The following is a 16,561-nucleotide window of genomic DNA, read 5'->3' as shown; positions in this document are numbered from 1 at the left end:
TTGAAAGATATTTTTTTTTTTTTGGTCAAAATAAAGCTGATATATCCGCATTAATATCGGACAAAGTCAATTTTTTTTAACTTTTCTTATCGGGGAGGTAGCCGATTAACAATGTTGCGATAGCCTCAGGTGAACAGCAAAGGGACTCAGCCATACGTACACACATATCCATTCTGAGAGAGACTGTTGATTGAGTTCTTTGCAGACCACGGCAGCAAGTTATGGCCAAGAGCACCAGGAGGAGAGGGTTGTTTTCTTACCCGGATCCTATCTGTAACCCTTTAATGGTGTCCAAGCCATGCGTGTCGCTCCGCTGATGTTTACTGAATGGATGCTGAACAAATGAATGATTGCAGCCAACTGGTTGTCCCTGACAGATGGGTCTTCAGACACCCTCACCCAGGACCGACAGCCACATTTGAGGAGGAGGCAGATGAAGCTCCAGCCTTCTGTCAGCTAGGACCCTCTCTCCCTCCCTTTGTGAGTCAGCTGGGGCCCCCCTGTGGTTGCAGGGAACTGTGTGTTCCAGCCGTGGGCTCTCTTTTCCAGCTATCACACTGCAGTCAGACCACTGTCTGGATCCAGGGATCCCCGTCAATGGGCAACGTCATGGGAACGACTTCTACGTGGGTGCCCTGGTGACCTTCAGCTGCGACTCGGGCTACACACTGAGCGACGGGGAGCCCCTGGAGTGCGAGCCCAACTTCCAGTGGAGTCGGGCCCTGCCCAGCTGTGAAGGTGAGCCTCACCAGGAGCGGGCGCTAAAGTAGAGGAGCCTTTTCGGCCGTGAAACCCAGGCAGGGCCTCCAAGACCGCGTCAGTGAGGAGTGGGGGGCTTGGACAAGCGGGGGGCTAGGGTCCTAGGGGGATCCTGGGGGAAGTTCCCTAGGCCCCCTCAGTCTTTCAGAGTCCTTTTCCCTCCTCTTCAGCTCTCTGTGGTGGCTTCATTCAAGGCTCCAGTGGGACCATCTTGTCACCAGGGTTCCCTGACTTCTACCCCAACAACTTGAACTGCACCTGGATTATCGAAACATCACATGGCAAGGGTGAGTGTTTAGGCCCATGGCAGGCACTGGGATGAGACATGGTCAGGGCCCTAAGATCCCCAGATCCAGATGGCCTCCACGAGGCCCTCCATCTATAGTGACCTCTGGGCTTAGTCTGGGTTTTTCTCACCAACCAGAAAACTCTCAGAACATTCCTATCTCTTCAAATCACAGAACTCATCCTCTAGCAAATATTTTTCAAACCTAAAAATCTCCATGCTGCAAGAGATCTTAGAGAATCAGTTCAGTTCAGTCGCTCAGTTGTGTCCGACTCTTTGCGACCCCATGAATCGCAGGATGCCAGGCCTCCCTGTCCATCACCAACTCCTGGAGTTTACCCAAACTCATGTCCATCGAGTCGGTGATGCCATCCAGCCATCTCATTCTCTGTTGTCCCCTTCTCCTCCTGCCCCCAATCCCTCCCAGCATCAGGGTCTTTTCTAATAAGTCAACTCTTCGCATGAGGTGGCCAAAGTATTGGAGTTTCAGCTTCAGCATCAGTCCTTCTTAGAGAATACCAGCTCTCAAAACCTACTTAATGAGGGAATCTTCTCTATATTACTCCCTACAAGATGGCAGCACACCTTCTGTGTAAACACCCCCAGTGGTAGAGAGGTGGCTGGCTCACTCAGCAGAGGGGTACCTGTTCTCATTTTGTGATAGACCTGACCGCTCCTGATAACCTGAGACTGAGTTCCTTATGCCGAGTGCTGACGGAACGTAGGCTGCTTGTACTCCCTGCTCCTCACACCCAATCTTCAGATACTGTCTGGAGCCTTCTTCTCACAGAACCCACACTGCTCCTCAGATGAGTGTTTTTATGTTTTTCACCAGTCAGGCCTCTTGCCCCACCTTCCCTGACATAAATGACCCTTGGGAGCCCAAGATCAAAGTAAGATGCTGGCTATAAATAAACATTAATTAATATACTCTCTTATTCGGCAATTTTTTTTGTTTTGGGTTTTTTGGGGGGAAGGTGGGCTTAAAACAACAGAAATTTATTCTTTGCACAGTTCAGGAGTCCAGAAATCCAAAATCAAGGAGCTGGTTCCTCCCAGAGCCTCTAAGTAAGAATCTGTCCCCTGCTTCTCTTCTAGTATCTGGTGACTGCCAGCAGTCCATGGTGTTCCTGGGCTGGGAGACACATTATTTCAGTCTCTAGTCAGCAATTGATTGAATGCCCCCTGTGTGGTAGATGCTATGGCTGGGAATATACACTAATCAGGCAGATATGACTTCTACCCTCAGAAGCTTCCTCTGAAGTTCGTGAGCCAAGTTCAGAAGCTTCCTCTGAAGTTCTCTGCAGTTTGACAACTACTCCAATGTTAGACCCCACTCTAGAGGTTTAGATTTTCTACTTTGGAGGTAGAAACCAGGCAGCTATGTTTTAGGACACTTCACTACTAACTGTGATGCATACCCTTAAATAAGAACCTCTGATCTAGAAGAATTAAATGTAGAAAAGTCAAGAAAAAATTTAAAAGGAAGAGTAACTCTTCCAGATATTAAAATGTTATTGTGGGCTCAAATAATTTTAATGATGCAGTATAAATATAGGAATGGACACACAAATCAGTGGGGGAGAATAAAGATCCAGAAATAGATTCCCCTGTGTTTGTGCATGTGTGTGTGAGAGAGAGCAAGTGTGTGTGTGTGTGAGAGAGACAGTTTTTAGTGTATGATTAATGTGTCATTTCCAATCCATTAAAGAGAGGATGGATTTTTTAATAAATGGTTTTGAAACAGTGGGCTTAACCATTTGGAAAAAAGAAAAAACCAAATCACACCTCACACATTTAACCACAAATTCTAGTAATAGAAGGATATGAAAGTCTAACCTCAGGTGGGACATACTTGAAGAACAGCAGCAAAAGTAGGCTCCATAAAGGCATAGACTGTTCAGTTCAGTTCCATTCAGTCGCTCAGTAGTGTCCGACTCTACGACCCCATGAATCTCAGCACACCAGGCCTCCCTGTCCATCACCAACTCCCAGAGTTCACGCAAACTCACATGCATCGAGTCGGTGATGCCATCCGTTCCGTTTGATTAAATAACACTTTAAATGGATTTAGGGTTTTTTTAAAAAGATAAATGTATAAATATTTTAAATATTCATATAAAATATTTAAATAGTTAATGAACAAAAATATTTGCAACCTATGTAATCATCTAAGGACCACTGCTGCTGCTGCTACTGCTGCTAAGTTGCTTCAGTCGTGTCCGACTCTGTGCGACCCCATAGAGGGCAGCCCACCAGGCTCCGCTGTCCCTGGGATTCTCCAAGCAAGAACACTGGAGTGGGTTGCCATTTCCTTCTCCAATGTGTGAAAGTGAAAAGTGAAAGTGAAGTTGCTCAGTCGTGTCTGACCCCTAGCGACCCCATGGACTGCAGCCCACCAGGCTCCTCCATCCATGGGAGAGTACTGGAGTGGGGTGCCATCGCCTTCTCCGCTAGCCTGATATAAAAAGAGCTCTTAAAATTTTTAAGAAAAATACACCTGATCTACAGGTCTGTGGTTGTTGTTCAGTCCCTAAGTCATGTCCGACTCTCTATGACCCCATGGACTGCAGCACGCCAGGCTTCCCTGTCCTTCACCATCTCCCAGAGTTTCCTCAAACTCATGTCCATTGAGTCGGTGGTGCCATCCAACCATCTCATCCTCTATCGTCCCCTTCTCCTCCTGCCTTCAATCTTTCCCAGCCAGCATCAGGATCTTTTCCAGTGAGTCAGTTCTTCACATCAGGTGGCCAAAGTATTATAGCTTCAGCTTCAGCATCAGTCCTTCCAATGAATATTCAGGGTTGATTTCCTTTAGGATTGATTGGTTTAATCTCCTTGCTGTTCAAGGGACTCTCAAGTCTTCTCCAGCACTGCAATTCAAAAGTATCAATTCTTTGGCTCTTAGCCTTCTTTATGGCCCATCTCTCATTTCCATACATGACTACTGGAAAAACCATAAGTTTAACTATATGGACCTTTGTTGGCAAAGTGATGTCTCTGCTTTTTAATATGCTGTCCAGGTTTGTCATAGCCTTTCTTCCAAGGAGCACGCATCTTGTAATTTCATGGCTGCAGTCACCATACACAGCAATTTTGGAGCCCAAGAAAATAAAGTCTGTCACTATTTCCATTGTTTCCCCATCTATTTGCCATGAGGTGATGGAACTGGATGCCTTCGTTTTTGGAGTGTTGAGTTTTAAGTCAGCTTTTTCACTCTCCTCTTTCACCTTCATCAAGAGGCTCTTTAGTCCCTCTTTGCTTTCTGCCATAAGGGTGATGTCATCTGCCTATCTGAGGTTATTGATATAGCAAAGCTCTCAACTAACACTTCATAACAGAAGAAATACAAATGAAAAGACCTCAACCCCACTAACAATTTTAAAAGTGCATCTTCACCCAGTAACAAAATGCTGTGTCTCTTTTCAAGTCATTGGCGAGCATCGTTACAGTATGGGGACCGTGTGGAGACAGGCATACTGTTCTTTGGTGCCGATGTTGTGTGAAACTATTCAAACTTCCCAGAGGTTGATTAGGCAGTGAATCAAAAGCCTTAAGAACATATGTGCTCTGGACCTAGCAGTTCTACTTCTTGGAATTTATCTCAAGAAAATAAATAAACTTTATATCAAGATTTAGCTACAAAGATGTCCTCTAAAACACTTTATTCATTAAAAAAGAAAAACTAGTAACTAGTCAGATGTTCATCAGTAAAGAAACATTAAGTCAATGTATGATATAGCCAAATAATGAAAAATTACCATGCAGCTAGAGGAATCGTGTGAAAGAATATTTAAAAATTTTTAGAAGTGGCTGTAATACATTATTGACTAAATAAAGAAGTTTGCCAAAATAATATATTTAGTTTATAAAAATAATTACCAAGGATATGTACAGAGAAAAAATAGCCTGAAAAACTATGCCCCCAAAGGTTAATACTAGTTGACTCTTATTTTCATCTTTTGACCTTTTCCTAATTTTGAACAATAAATATATATCCCATGTAAACTATATTATAGGTATTTTAAAAGAAAATTTTTAAAAAATAGTCACTTAGTATAAAAATGGTCCACATCAAAAAAAAAATATCTTAAAAAAAGGGGAGGACTTCCTAGGTGGTCTAATGGTTAAGATTTTGCCTTCCAATGCAGGGGGCATGGGTTCAATCTGTGGTCAGGGAGCTAAGATTCCACATGCCTGGTGGCCAAAAAAAAAATAAAACATAAAACAGAAGCAATATTGTAGCAAATTAAGTGAATACTAGAAAAATGGTCCACATCAAAAAGAAAAATCTTTAAAAGAAAAGTCACATATAATCCCACCGGATCTATTTAACCACTTTGCTGCCTCACCTCAGTTGGTAAAGAATCCACCTGCAATTCAGGAGATCCCAATTCAATTCCTGGGTCGGGAAGATCCCCTTGGAGAAGGGAAAGGCTATCCACTCCAGCATTCTGGACTGGAAAATTCCATGAACTGTATAGTCCATGGGGTTGCAAAGAATCTGACGTGACTGAGCAGCTTTCACTTTGCTGATGGTAAAGCCTGCCTGCAGTGCTGAAGACTTGGGTTCAATCCCTGGGTCAGGAAGATTCCCTGGAGAAGAAAATGGCAAACCACTCCAGTATTCTTGCCTGGAAAATCCCATGGATGGAGGAGCCCAGCAGGCTACAGTCCATGGGGTCGCAACAGTCAGACACAACTGAGCAACCTCACTTTTTAGTAGGCCTGATGTAGCCAGGATTAAGATGGCCTGGAGCTTCTTGGCCAAGACAGGATCCCCCAGCAGTCAGGGCGAGATGGGCCTGGCCCTTGCTCTCCAGGGTGTTGTTCCCAAGGAGAGGAGGGATGGTGGAGGCAGCGTCCTTGTTCATCCTGCAGAGCTGTCTCCACCACGCCTGGTTCAGACTTGACCGTTGTCAGAGCCAGAAGCTACTCTGGGGAATCAAGAGAGAATGGCAATCCCCCTGTGATTCCTAGAGGAGCGACCCCCTATAGTCCTGATTCTCTCTGCGTCTGATGTCTCTAGTTATGGGGTATATGTTCCTCTCTGCCTTTCTTTTTTGTAACAATTACTTTTATTGGAATATAATTGCTTTACACTATTGTGTTAGTTTCTGCTGTACAATGAAGTGAATCAATTATATGTACACATATATTCCTTCCCTCTTAGATCTCCCTACCACTCCCTGATCCCCTCCCTCCAGGTCATCACAGAGCACTGAGCTGGGCTCCCTGTGCTATACAACAGGTTCCCACGAGTTGTCTGTTTTACACACAGTAGTGTATGTATGTCAGTCCTAATCTCCCAATTCGTCCCACCCTCCCCTTCCCTCTCTGTGCCCACATGGCCATTCTCTACGTCTGCATCTCTCTTCCTGCCCTGGAAATAAGTCCATCAGTACCATTTTTCTAGATACCATATACATGCATTAATATACAATATTTGTTTTTCTTTTTCTGACTTACTTCACTCTGGATGACAGACTCTAGGTCCATCCATGGCTCTATGTGTGTTTTTGCTTAGAAGCCAACACAGTTCAACAAATTTTTAACAAATGTGCTTACTGTGCATACTAGACAGACACAGAGGAGCAAGCCCTGTGGCACTGCCTGCCTTGTGGTTTATTGGCAGAGGTCCAGCCTGAGAGACCTCTCAATAGATCATGCCCAATGCTGAGACAGAGCAGAGAGAGATAGGAAAGCGTCAGAGGTAGCCCAGGGGTTGGGCAGGACTCCTGGAGTTGAGACTTATGCCTGTCTCCAAGGGTGAACAGGAATTAGCCAGGATCGTCAAGAGGTCCCTAGCGTATAACCAGGTCACTTCTTCCTTAGAACCATGAAAAGCATCACCAAACCCTTGGCATTGAGCTCCAAATTGTGAAATAGCTAGCGTGGCCCTTGTGGCCCTGGTTTTACCTTCCTCAGCCTCCTTGTGAGCCCTCTAAAAACTTAAGATCTAGCTACACAGAACTTCTTTCAGTACCCAGGCTTTCATTGTCCTCTGGAGCAGGGGTCCCCAGACTCCAGGATCTAATGCCTGATGCTCTGAGGTGAAGCTGATAAAACAATAATAGAAATAAAATGTACAATAAATGTAACGCACTTGAAACAGCCTGAAACTATCCCCACACTGGTCTATGGAAAAACTGTCTACCACAAAACCAGTTCCTGGTGCCAAAAAGGTTGGGGGACGCTGTTCTAGAGCTTTGCACAATGGGGCACTTTTCTTCTGTAACAGTTCCTCTCCCCACACCATCTTCAGCATTCCCCTCGTGTGGCCAGCTCCTTCATTCTTCTGAGGAGCCTTCCAGACCCCCTGCCCCCAGCCCTGGGTCTAGGGGTCTCCCTCCCATGGGCCACCACGTGATCTTTAACTTTCCCAACTTCAGCCTTCACTCCCCCTGTACAGAACTTGCATCTACATCATCTATCTCCTGGACTGACTCGGAGCTCTTTCAGAGACATGTCTGCCTTGTTTCCTACCGTTTCCCCAGCTGCTGGCTTGATGCCTGGCACAGAAGAAACTCAAGAAATAGCTCTATGAGTTGAATTAAACTGAACTCAGACCCTTGCCAGAGGGCAGGCACCCCTCAGGCTCTGCTTGCAACAGTATCTCCAGTTAACAGACCTATGACGCTGCTGACTCTTGATTGCTCCCCACCAGTAAAAGTACTACTGGGGAACTCAAAACTCTGCGAAATTCAGGATTGTTCAACTTGCCACATGCCCAGCCCAAGGGAAGAGCCAGTTCAGGAGTCCAGATAACATGTCCTCGCTAAGACCCCAGGACTGACATCTTTTAACCCACAAGGCTATCTGGAAGTCAGATGAACTGAGCACAGAGAATGTCTCCTGTGTGCTGAGTGCTGTTCTGTGGGCTTTGCACATGCTGCCCCAAGGGTTCCTCTCTCCAGGGATTAAATGTCACCTGAAGGTACTGAGCGACTGAACAGAACTGGAGGTACAGAGCAATGTTGGCCCAGACCCTTACTTTTTTAAATCTTCATTGTTGGTCAGTCAACAAATCATGTCTGACTCTTCGTGACTCCTTGGACTACAGCACACCAGGCTTTCCTGTCCTTCACCGTCTCCCAGAGTTGCTCAAGCTCATGGCCATTGAGTTGGTGATGCCATCCAACCATCTCATCCTCTGTCGCCCCTTCTCCTCTGCCCTCAATCTTTCCCAGAAACAGGGTCTTTTCCAAAGAGTTGGCTGTTTGCATCATGGAGCCAAGGTATTGTAGCTTCAGCTTCAGCATCAGGCCTTCCAATGAATATTCAGGGTTGGTTTCCTTTAGGATCGAGTGATTTGATGTCCTTGCTCTCCAAGGGACTCTCAAGAGTATTCTCCAGCACCACAGTTTGAAAGCATCAATTCTTTGGTATTCAGCCTTCTTTATGGTCCAACTCTCACATCCATACCCGATTACTGGAAAAACCATAGCTTTGTCTGCACCCTTTGTCAGCAAAGTGATGTCTCTGCTTTTTTATTATTATTGATAAATTAATTAGATGACAAATCTTATAAATGAGGTCTAAGGAAAAGTACAGAATATACTAAAAAGTACTGAGACTTCCTATGTGTGTATATATATATATATACACACGTATCTTCAAACTGGAAAATTATGATTATCCAACACTTTCAAATTAGACTGCTTTTTAAAATGTCAGATTATCTTAATTGGCACGTATTTTTGCACACCAGACCTTCCCACTGATAGATGAGCTTTGGATCCAGGTCCACCTTCCTCCAGACCCGCTCTTCTCCCGCCGCCCGGCTCTTTCTGCTCCAGTGAGACGGTGTTGTCCTTCACACGATCCTGCAGGCTTCACTCCAGTGGAGTCTTCGTTTGTGTGTGCATCTGTCACACCAAATCTGGATTCAGACTCCGACTCTGCCTCTATATTTCTGTGACAATGTCTTCATTTTCACACAACGGACGAAGGAGCCCCAAGCGGTCAACACAGCTGGGAAAGCCAGGGGTTTTATCTCACTGTTTACTCATCCTTAGGATGCCTGCCAAGTGTTTCCTCCTTTGGAGGGGTTGTATTTGCACGCTCGAAAAACAGAAAGCACAGTGCTTAATTCAGCTTTGTGTCCGCCTGTTACTGTGTCTGACCCGGCCTCCCGCAGCCCTCTGTTCCACCAAGCCTCCTGCCAAGCTCTGCAGAAGGAGAATGGTCTTCTCGAATACACATGTATTTACGTGTCAGGAGTATAGGATACCTGCAGGCACACGTGCCCGTGGGACTCCATGCGTGCTTACACCCCTCGTGTCACAGGCTGTGGCCGCCCTGACGCCTTCCCAACCCCGGGGGCACAGTCACCCAGTTCCCCTCTGTGCCCCCCGCTCTGGATCCTCGCCACTGGTGTGTCTGTCTCCTCCACCAGGCTCGGAGGTCTTTCTCGGTGCCTAGCACAGATCTGGCACTTGGCAGGCACTCGAGATCTATCTCTTTCTTTAAGATTTATTTATTCATTGGTCGTAATGGGTCTTTGTTGCCGCATGCAGACTTTCTCTAGTTGTGGCAAGCGGGGGCTGCTCTTCGTTGCAGTCTGTGGGCTTCTCATTGCAGCGGCTTCTCTTGTTGTGGAGCCCGGCTCTGGGTGCACACGCTTCAGTAGTTGCAGGACATGGGCTCAGCAGTTGCAGCTCTCAGCTCTGGAGCATTGGCTCAGTCATTGTGGTACACGGGCTCAGCTGCTGTGCAGCGTGTGGGATCTTCCTGGGCCGGAAATCAAATTATCCTCCCTTGCCTTACAAGGCAGATTCTTGACCACTGGACAATCAGGGAAGCCCAGGATCTATTTCTTTGAGTAAATAGATAAATGGATGCATGTCGGCTGCCTGAGCACAGGACATTTACAAACTGCTTCCCTGGTCCCACCACCTCTACGGGGCTCTGTTTGCCCAACCCCCACCCGTAGAACCCCCAGTACTCTGTATCACCAGTTTCTATCAACAGAGAGGCAAAGTAATGAAAACATCTAAAACGCTTTAGCATGAAGACCTTGCATCTAACCACTGTTTATCCTGACTGTGTCAGTGATTATCTAGAGAAGTAGTCCTCACACTTGTGTGTACCTCCACATCTCTTGGAGGATCTTGTTAGCATGCGGATGCTGATTCAGGCCGTCTGAGGTGGAGGCTGAGATTCTGCATTCCCGACAAGCTCCCAGGCGATGCCCAGGCTGCCGAGGTCCGTGGACTTTGAACAGCACATGGGTGCAGCATTCCTTGCCTCCCCAAGTTCTTGCCCTGGCACATCCACGAGGTGTATTCCCGTAGGCACACTCGCTTGTGGGCGGATGTGCATTGTACATCCGTCCACCCAAACCCAGCTGCTGTCTGGACAAGTTCAAGCGTCGCTCTAGGTGCTAAGATCCTGCTGCTCTATTACCTTGCTCACCTCCTGGCCCCTCCCACCACCTGCCCTCCCATCCACCCACCTTCGACTCTCTTTTGATCACAGGAGAAGCTGCATCCTGGGGTAGTTTATTGCACAGCCTCAGCCACCAGATTGCCTCAGGTCAGAACCCAGCTTTCCCACTTACAGGTTGGGTGACCTTGGGGGAATGATTTCATTGCTTTGTGCCTCGGTTTCCTCAGGTGTAACGTGGAGATGAGAAGAATCGTACCCAGGTTGGAGGGTTAGTAGCAGGATGACATGCTTTTGTATCATCCCTTCCCATTGACAGGGGCCAACTACAGAGCAGCTCAGAGCAGTGACGCACACACTGAGGGCTGAAGGTTACTCTCATCAGAGGGTGCTCTCAGCCCCTCCCTCAGTGGATGTCCCCGCCCCCTTCTCCCTCTCAGACTGCTGCCTGGCCCCTCCCTGACCTCTCTTCCTCCTGTCTTCTGTGTGATGCCACTTCCCCCCAGGCTTCCAGTTACCCTTCTCTGATGACTGCCCTGCCCACCTCTCTTCCTCTTCGTGTTTGGGGGTTTAGGTAGCACCTGTTTGCCAGTGACCCCCAGATCTAATTCTGTAGTCCGACCTTAACCCTGAACTCCAAGTTTGTACGTCCAGTTCCCTCCTGCTAGCTTGTGCTGCTTGAATGCTGGCCCTGCAGGGTGTTCAAAGCCAAAGTCATTACCCTTCCACCACTTGCTCCTCTTCCTATGTGTCCAGCCCCAGCTCACGAAAGACATCCCTGTCCTTCAGGTCAAGACCCTCCCTGTCACCCCTTGGCTCCGCCTTTGCCTCTGTTGCCTCTGATCCATGTCGACCTCGCCTCCTGTGTCCCACGTCCCTCTCCTGCTCCTCTCCCCCCGGCCGGCCCCCATCCACTCTCCCCGCTCTGTGCAAGGCTGACATCCTAACTGCTCTCTCTGCCTCCCCTCACTCCAGTTCCTCCTTCTCATTCCACCAACATCTTGTTAATCTGAGATCTGGTACACTCTGGATAGGATAGGCCCTCAACACCTCTCGAAAAATATCCAGTCTGACCCCAGAGAGCCTACATGTCCAGCTCCTCTTCTGGATATTCCTTGCTGAGTACGTCCAACAGCACTGCCCGGCTTACCAAGCCCTGGAATCCACAGCGACTCTGTCCCCTGCCTGGGACACCCTCTCCCCTCTTAGCCGGTTAATTCCCCTTCCTCCTTTAAGACCTAAAACAAATACTCACTTTTTAGTGAGGCCATCCTGCATTTCCCTCTTTCCCTTCTGTCCCCCAATGCAATCTGATCTATACTGATGACAGAGTCGGTCACTCTGCACTGTAGCTATATCCCCTTGCACCCACCTAGCCCTTAATCCTAGCCCATAGGAAACACCCAGCAATATATGAAAACCTGATGACTGAATGAATGACCTAACGATAAATCTCCCTTTCAAACTGGGACAAGCCTGAAGCAGGGTCCTCCTCCCTGCGTGGGCCTGTGGGCAAGGGCGTGTCTGGCTCACCTGGGTCCTTCACTCAGCTTGGCCTGTGCGTGGTGCTGCTTAGACTTCTGCACACCGATAGATGTTCACCACCGGGGAATGTTCGTGCAGACACCGCGCGCAGCTGGGCCCCTTCAGCCCTCTCGCCGTTGTCCCCCTGACCCTCTGGTCTCCCGGCAGGTGTGTTCTTCACTTTCCACACCTTCCACCTGGAGAGCGGCCACGACTACCTCCTCATCACGGAGAACGGCAGCTTCACCCAGCCCCTGCGCCAGCTGACGGGCTCGCGGCTGCCGGCCCCCATCAGCGCCGGTCTCTATGGCAACTTCACAGCCCAGGTCCGCTTCATTTCCGATTTCTCTATGTCCTACGAAGGCTTCAACATCACCTTCTCAGGTACAGCACTTGAAGGTCCCTCGGGCGGAAAGGGCACTCTGTGCCCCCCACCCCACTCCCACTGTCAGCCTCCGGTCTCCCCAGCAGATGGCGCTGGTCCGCTCCCCAGCCTCTAGGAGGGGAACCTCAGTGCTGTGGCGGAAGGTAGTTGGTTTAGATACAAGAACGAACATGCCTTATAGTGGGTTGGAAGGAATCAGCAGATCGGTGGGGGGATCTCCTTCTGTGAAGGTGTTCAGGGTTCTCTCTGAATGTGACCGGCCCAAATGATGGAACTGGAGGACCTCACAGAAGTCCCTTCCGGCCCTAGTAAGCCCAGATCCTTCTTCTGATTCCACTTCCACTACTTCAAACCATAGCAATTTCCAAAAACAAAGAAAAAGAAGGGAGATGGAAATTAACACGTGGGAATGTTTTAGTCTCATTCAGAGACTGCTTCACCAGCGCTAATTTAGGAGTGATGGATATTTTTCACTGTGTTTAGGAATCCTGAAACGAAAGCTTTTCAGTTTGCATTCAGGGAGGAAAGAGGACCCTTTGCTCCTCTGCGGCTCATTTCACTTGCTCCCAGAGCACCCTTGTTCCCATCCAGGAGCAGAGGTAGCAGGTAGATTTTCCTGGGATGCGCAAGAGGTATCTGACGTCTAGGAAATGGAACATGGCCCTGCTCAACCCCAGAATGTCCCTCCAGCAGATGCCTCCTGCCATGTGCCAGCTTGCCTTGTGCGTGCATGCTAAGTCACTTTAGTCGTGTCCAACTCTTTGCAACCCTAAGGACTGCAGTCTGCCAGGCTCCTCTGTCCATGGGATTCTCCAAGCAAGAATGCTGGAGTGGGTTACCATTTCCTCCTCCAGGGGATCTTCCCCATACAGGGATAGAACCCACATCTCCTGTGGCTCGTCCATTGGCCAAAGGGTTCGTTACCACTGAGCCACCCCCGTCTGCCTTATCCTGTCTCTTTTTCCCAACCACACGGAGCCCTGGGGTACAGTGTCCCAGCAGGGCATTGCCTGTGAGGACAAGGGAAGAGGTACTACGTCATTGCTAGAGACATAAAGTCACTAGAGGCAGGTCCCTGGTCCAGCAATGCCACTCCGTCACACTTGCCATCAGCCTCAAGTGTCAGTGTTACTGAGGCACAGCTTTAACCGAATTCAGCTCTTTTGTTCTTTTGCTGAATGTAAATTGCCCTAGGCTGGGTCTTGCATTCTGACCCCTCTAGAACCAGGCTGAATTGAACTGAATTGGCTCGGTATCCCGGAGAAGGCACTGGCGACCCACTCCAGTACTCTTGCCTGGAAACTCCCATGGATGGAGGAGCCTGGTGGGCTGCAGTCCATGGTGTTGCTACACAGTCGGACACAACTGAGCAACTTCACTTTCACTCATTGGAGAAGGAAATGGCAACCCACTCCAGTGATCTTGCCTGGAGAATCCCAGGGATGGGGGAGCCTGGTAGGCTGCCTGCCGTCTATGGGGTCGCACAGAGTTGGACATGACTGACATGACTTAGCAGCAACTTAGCAGCATCAGGCTCGGTATCCAGGGAGAAAGAAGCAGGAGGGTCTGCAAGCCTGAAGCTGGGCTTCATGTGGAGATGAAGGGTTAGAGGAGGGACAGGTCAGCCTCATAAATGCCCCTGGGAAGCAAGGCTCCAGAAACACAGTGCCCTCTCCCACTCCTGGCGAGGACGCGCTCAGACCGCCCGGAGCACAGCCTGCCTGACCTCACCTGCCTCTGTCCCTCTCAAGTTCTCTCTCCTCTCCTTGCCTTTCGTGGACCCCTGCATATCCTGTGCCTCTGTCTGTCCCTCTCGCCCTCTTCTCCCCGGCGTCCTTGTCTGTGTGCCCCTCCTCTGTCTCTGACCCCGGCTCTCTTGCCTCCCTTCCAGAGTATGACCTGGAACCCTGCGAGGAGCCCGAGGTCCCAGCCTACAGCATCCGGAAGGGCCTGCAGTTCGGCGTCGGCGACACCTTGACCTTCTCCTGCTTCCCCGGGTACCGTCTGGAGGGCACGGCCCGCATCACGTGCCTGGGGGGCAGACGGCGCCTGTGGAGTTCGCCTCTGCCAAGGTGTGTTGGTAGGTGGTCACGTGCTTTCATTTTGCTTCACTAAGGGGGTTGGCCGAACTGTAGTCAATTGCTGTGAGGTGGTGGAACACACGTGGGCCAAGAGGCCTGTGGGGCTGGGTTTGAGAAGTGTGACCTGCAGTGGGACCTTGGGTGGGTGGCCTACCCTCCTTCTGCTCCAGCCTCCTTATCTGTACAGGAGGGATGGCAGTCAACACCTGTTTCATGGGCTGTTTGGTAGCCTCAGCTGACCTTTACGAAGCGGGTCCACAGGAGGCACTCGGATGAAATCAGCTTCCATACTGTTAACTCCCACCCCTTAACGCGCGTTCCCATAGCTTCTGGATGCCTCTTGCCGAGAAATCTGGGTGGAGCGTGGGTGGACCTATGGGAAGGAGGTATGACCTTTGCCCATGAAGAGTCCCCATATGGTTGAAGAGAGGGCTGATTTTACTAGTTCAGTGAGGGTGCTAGCTTTTGAAACTTTCCAGAAAGACTCCATCCATTTAACTGGAGAGGAGAGAGGGAAGAGGGAAGCAAGAGTTAAGTTCATTTCTAGAGCACCCATTGTAGGTCAGACATGTTTCTAGATGCTGGGAATATGAAACTGAACATCACAGAGGAAGCCTTTCCACCCCTGGTCTCACATTCTGTAGAGGGAGATGGGCTATAAGCACACGAATGTGTAGTGTGGCAGGCAGTGTTGAGGGTTAGAGAGAAAGAGTAAGTCAGCTTAGAAAGTGTGGGAAGTGTTTATAAAAAGTGATCAGGAAAGGCTTCTCTGATGGGTTAACAATATATAGTAGAGATCTGAAGGCATCCAAGAAGCTAATTCATGTGAGATGAGGGGGCCAAGTGCCAAGGCCCTGAGCCACAAGGATGTTCACCGCTTCAGGAACAGCTTGGAGGCCAGTCTGGAGTGAGCGATGGGAAAAACAGTAGATGATGAGGTTAAAGAGTAGCTGATGGAGTTGAGACCAGGAGCCCTATGACCCAAGGCCCTGCCGGCCTCCTTGCCAAGGAGCTGGAGAAGACTCTTCAGAGCCCCAGGCCCAGAGGGTGCAGAGAAATGGGGTGATACTCCAGGGATCTGGGACAGTTGCTGGCTGTCCCACGTGTATAAAGTTCATGCTCTGCTTGCTCGATACTCACACCATGGGGTAGATGGACACAGCCTGGTTCAATAGAGTACTTACCATGCTCACTGTTAGCCACTAGGAACTCATGTTCAGTATTAAAGAAAACCCCAATATACCAAACAGATCAAGACAGCATTGCACCAACCGAAACAGGGGTTGGCATCTTGAAGGTCCATGAGGTCAGCCTTGCCTGAGACAATGCCACAGAGCCCTGGGGGCTCTGCACGGGATAGTCATAAACAGGATGGCAAGATGGGCTGGGCTCGGGCTGGCCAATCACATGGGCCCAAGGTCAGTTCTCTGCTCTGCCGTTTACCAGCCACTGGATCTTGGGCGGGCCACCCAATCCCATCGGCCCCAGCTTCTCCGTATTTATAAAGCAGAGATAGCAATACCCAGCTCACAGGTTTTACTCCAGATTAGAAGGCATGATTTACTTAAACCAGTGGGGTGCCATATGAATACCATCCTTTGGCCAATAACATTTTTATCATTATTTATCAATGACCAACAACCAATAACTTTGCACGATCTCAGAGGGGAAGCTTTAAGACAAATGGATGAAGAATCCCATTTTTTTATCAATTAAGTGATCTCAAAGTTTATTCTTTCTCCTATAATCATCACCCCCAGAGCAGCAGTCTCCAGCCTTTTCGGCACCAGGGACCAGTTTCATGGAAGACAGTTTCTCCACAGACCGACATGCGGGGGATGGTTTCAGGATGATTTCAACGCATTACATTTGTTGTTCACTTATTATTATTATTACATCAGCTTCACCTCAGCCCATCAGGCCTTAGATCCTGGAGGTTGGGGACCCCTGCCATAGAGCATCTGGCCACCCTAACCTGGGCATACATGCAGACACACATGTAGCTCCCACTGTGTGGGTTCAGTTTCAACCTGGCTGCTAGCAGCTCTTTTCTCCTCTGGAAAAACGTCTTCAGCTAATCGATTCTGAGGGGAGTTTTTCCTGAATGGGATTATCCGGGACCGCAGATGTACACACACC

General features: G+C 49.0%; 1 protein-coding gene across 1 annotated transcript in view; it reads left to right on the top strand.

Annotated features, from left to right (window-relative positions):
• The window catches only part of CSMD2 (CUB and Sushi multiple domains 2), a 695,284-nt gene that overhangs the window by 467,327 nt on the left and 211,396 nt on the right, over window positions 1-16,561 (top strand). The window contains exons 18-21 of the mRNA XM_088835123.1: window positions 550-738; window positions 930-1,046; window positions 12,125-12,340; window positions 14,233-14,421. Coding sequence (XP_088691249.1) covers window positions 550-738; window positions 930-1,046; window positions 12,125-12,340; window positions 14,233-14,421 — 711 coding nt within the window. The remainder of the gene's footprint in view (window positions 1-549; window positions 739-929; window positions 1,047-12,124; window positions 12,341-14,232; window positions 14,422-16,561) is intronic.

Source organism: Moschus berezovskii, chromosome 4 (assembly GCF_049115385.1).
Source record: "Moschus berezovskii isolate FMDL1 chromosome 4, NW_MosBer_1.0, whole genome shotgun sequence".
Classification (NCBI taxonomy): domain Eukaryota; kingdom Metazoa; phylum Chordata; class Mammalia; order Artiodactyla; family Moschidae; genus Moschus; species Moschus berezovskii.
Note: the sequence above shows the minus strand (reverse complement) of the source record. Positions and strands in the feature narration are given on the sequence as shown.